The sequence below is a fragment of the Amphimedon queenslandica genome, unplaced genomic scaffold, assembly GCF_000090795.2.
Source record: "Amphimedon queenslandica unplaced genomic scaffold, v1.1 AMPQUscaffold_10897, whole genome shotgun sequence".
Taxonomy (NCBI): Eukaryota; Metazoa; Porifera; class Demospongiae; order Haplosclerida; family Niphatidae; genus Amphimedon; species Amphimedon queenslandica.
Genome location: NW_003548855.1, coordinates 1 through 2,365, shown reverse-complemented (window position 1 = coordinate 2,365; position 2,365 = coordinate 1). Strand labels below are relative to the sequence as shown.

Genomic DNA, 2,365 nt, shown 5'->3' with positions numbered 1-2,365 from the left:
TTCCGTAATGGAGATGAATGGAGAATGTTAAAAATACTTCGTGGGACTCTTTAGCCTATACCTGGCGGTTCTATAACAAGGTATCTAGTTCTATGGCTACTTCTTAACATCCTACAGTGGACTAAGGCGTTTGTTATAGTGCACATCTGTTAGTTTGAGAGTAATGGAATTCTGGCTTAAGCCTCTTTGCTTTGGCACGCCATAACTTCTTGAAACATGCATACACACACTAATAGATGCCTTATTCCACTAAAGACCCTCAAGAGGTAGCCACAAAGGCTCCTACTAGCCTGCTTTGTCCTCCAATCTAGTTGCTAGAGTCCCACAAAGTATCTCCATTCATCTCCATTACGGTCACCAGTTCCCGCTTCCCGGCAAACTAGGTTGGTTTCAATCATTCAATGCATAATGCGCTCACGTGATCCTGTTTCCAATCCTGTTCCGTGTATAATATCTATGCTTATACTTACAGGAATTTATGAAGTACTAGTTTCCTGATGGCTCTGTGTCTAAAGCAGGCATCTTCACCTGGTCCTAGAAGTCTTGCTTCTGCTAGAGGTACAGGAACAAGGGACGAGTTCCTCTTCTTCCCCTTTGCGTTACCATAGACAGATATTATACATATCTATGGCGTTACCTCCATGAACTAGCACGTGGTACACTATGACATCATAAAAAGTCACATGATACAGTCCGACTACGCCCACGTTTTGCGTGAGTGTACTGTTTGTTCATGCATTATGGTTCATGATACTAAAAATCATAATTTTTGCAGTTAATGTTGTTGTTTATAGTAGATCTGTTGCTCAATGTAAAGTGTAGTTTCATGACAATAAGGTCGCAACTGCATGCATATACTAGTACTCTTGTTTGTTAATGGTCATTGTGACATTGCTGTACTATATAGGTTGCCAAGTACCAAGCCATATAGTGTGCCTTGATTCCAACATATCAACCATGGATGTGTAATTGAGAGAATGATGAGGTACACAATTTGAATATTATGATAGTTTATTTTCTTATGTTAACTGCAGATGTGCAAACATCATCACCATTGAATAGGAAATAATACTGACTTATTGTTAACAATATCTATTCAACCCACAATCCTCCAGATTGTGCACCTGACCAACCAGTATAGTACAACTGTGGTTTGAGGTTTTGTTGAGCCCTAGCAAGATGGAGTATTGCTTTTCTCCTTTGTTAATATTATTGATCATAGTTACACTTCCAAATTGTGAAGGTAAATGTATCATGTAGTCATGTACAGTACTTATTTAAAGTATGAAAGGAACTTTATTCTATATTCATTTTACAACAGTATCTAGGGATATTTAAATTTCACTGCCACATAATTTTCAATGTCAATACCCAGTATACATGTATAAGCTTGGTTAAATATCAATCATATATCTATGGTGCATGCATTATTTACTCATCATAAATCCTCAATAGTTATGTCATATCAAAAGATTAAAATCATGCTTGTAATATTTTTATACTTTATAGCTGCATGTAATCAAACTGTATCCTTAAACGGAAACCCCAGTATTGTAACAGAAGTCTCAATTGGTGAATGTGTAATCTTACATTGTACACTAAATGATATAGTACAGTGGGAGCTGAATGGCAACGACATTAGTAATGATGATACTCATTACAATATCAATGCTACTAGTGGTACACTGACTATACAAGAAGTGAGGAGCAATGATACTGGAAACTATACTTGTGGTGCAGGAAGCATTTCTCTAATAGTCCAAAGTAAAATAAAATTATACTCAATTTAAGTTCAACTACTCCTTTTAGTACCTGATACCCTTGTTACTGGTCAATACACTGACCTCACTGTTGGTAGTAGTGTCAGTATTAACTGTACTACAGTGCCCTCCATCCCTAACAGTGTAAAAAATTGGCATTCATTATCATTCAATACTGATAGCAATGAACTGATCATTGATCCAGTGATGCTCTCCCATAATAACAACACATTCACTTGTGTGGTATCATCAGGCTTATTGGCTATGAGTTTGACAGAGTCTGTTACTATTAGTGTATTAGGTTAGTTGATCTTAGAACCTACATTAGTCATTAATGTTTATTACAGATACCAGTGTCTCATCTGTTACTGTCCAATCATTATCATCTTATGTTATTGGTGATGATGTATCAATAGTGTGTACTATTAGTCTCACTAATGCTATTGGTCCTGATGTTTCTTCACTTGTAGTGAACTGGTTTAAAAATAATGAAATGATACCAAATAGTATCATTATTAATGGTTCATTATCAACATTTAATAGCATCCTGACATTAACACAGGTTTTACCAACTGATGCTGGAGTATATACTTGTAATGCATCAT

General features: G+C 36.1%; 1 protein-coding gene across 1 annotated transcript; it reads left to right on the top strand.

Annotated features, from left to right (window-relative positions):
* Positions 1-1,127: 1,127 nt before the first annotated feature.
* On the top strand, positions 1,128-2,343 carry LOC105315323 (uncharacterized; the record flags this gene model as incomplete). The annotated part of the gene is made up of 3 exons (XM_020005796.1): positions 1,128-1,764; positions 1,810-2,061; positions 2,108-2,343. Coding segments are annotated over exons 1-3 (837 nt in total), but the record flags the coding sequence as incomplete, so codon positions are not given.
* Between the last annotated feature and the right edge of the window lie 22 nt (positions 2,344-2,365).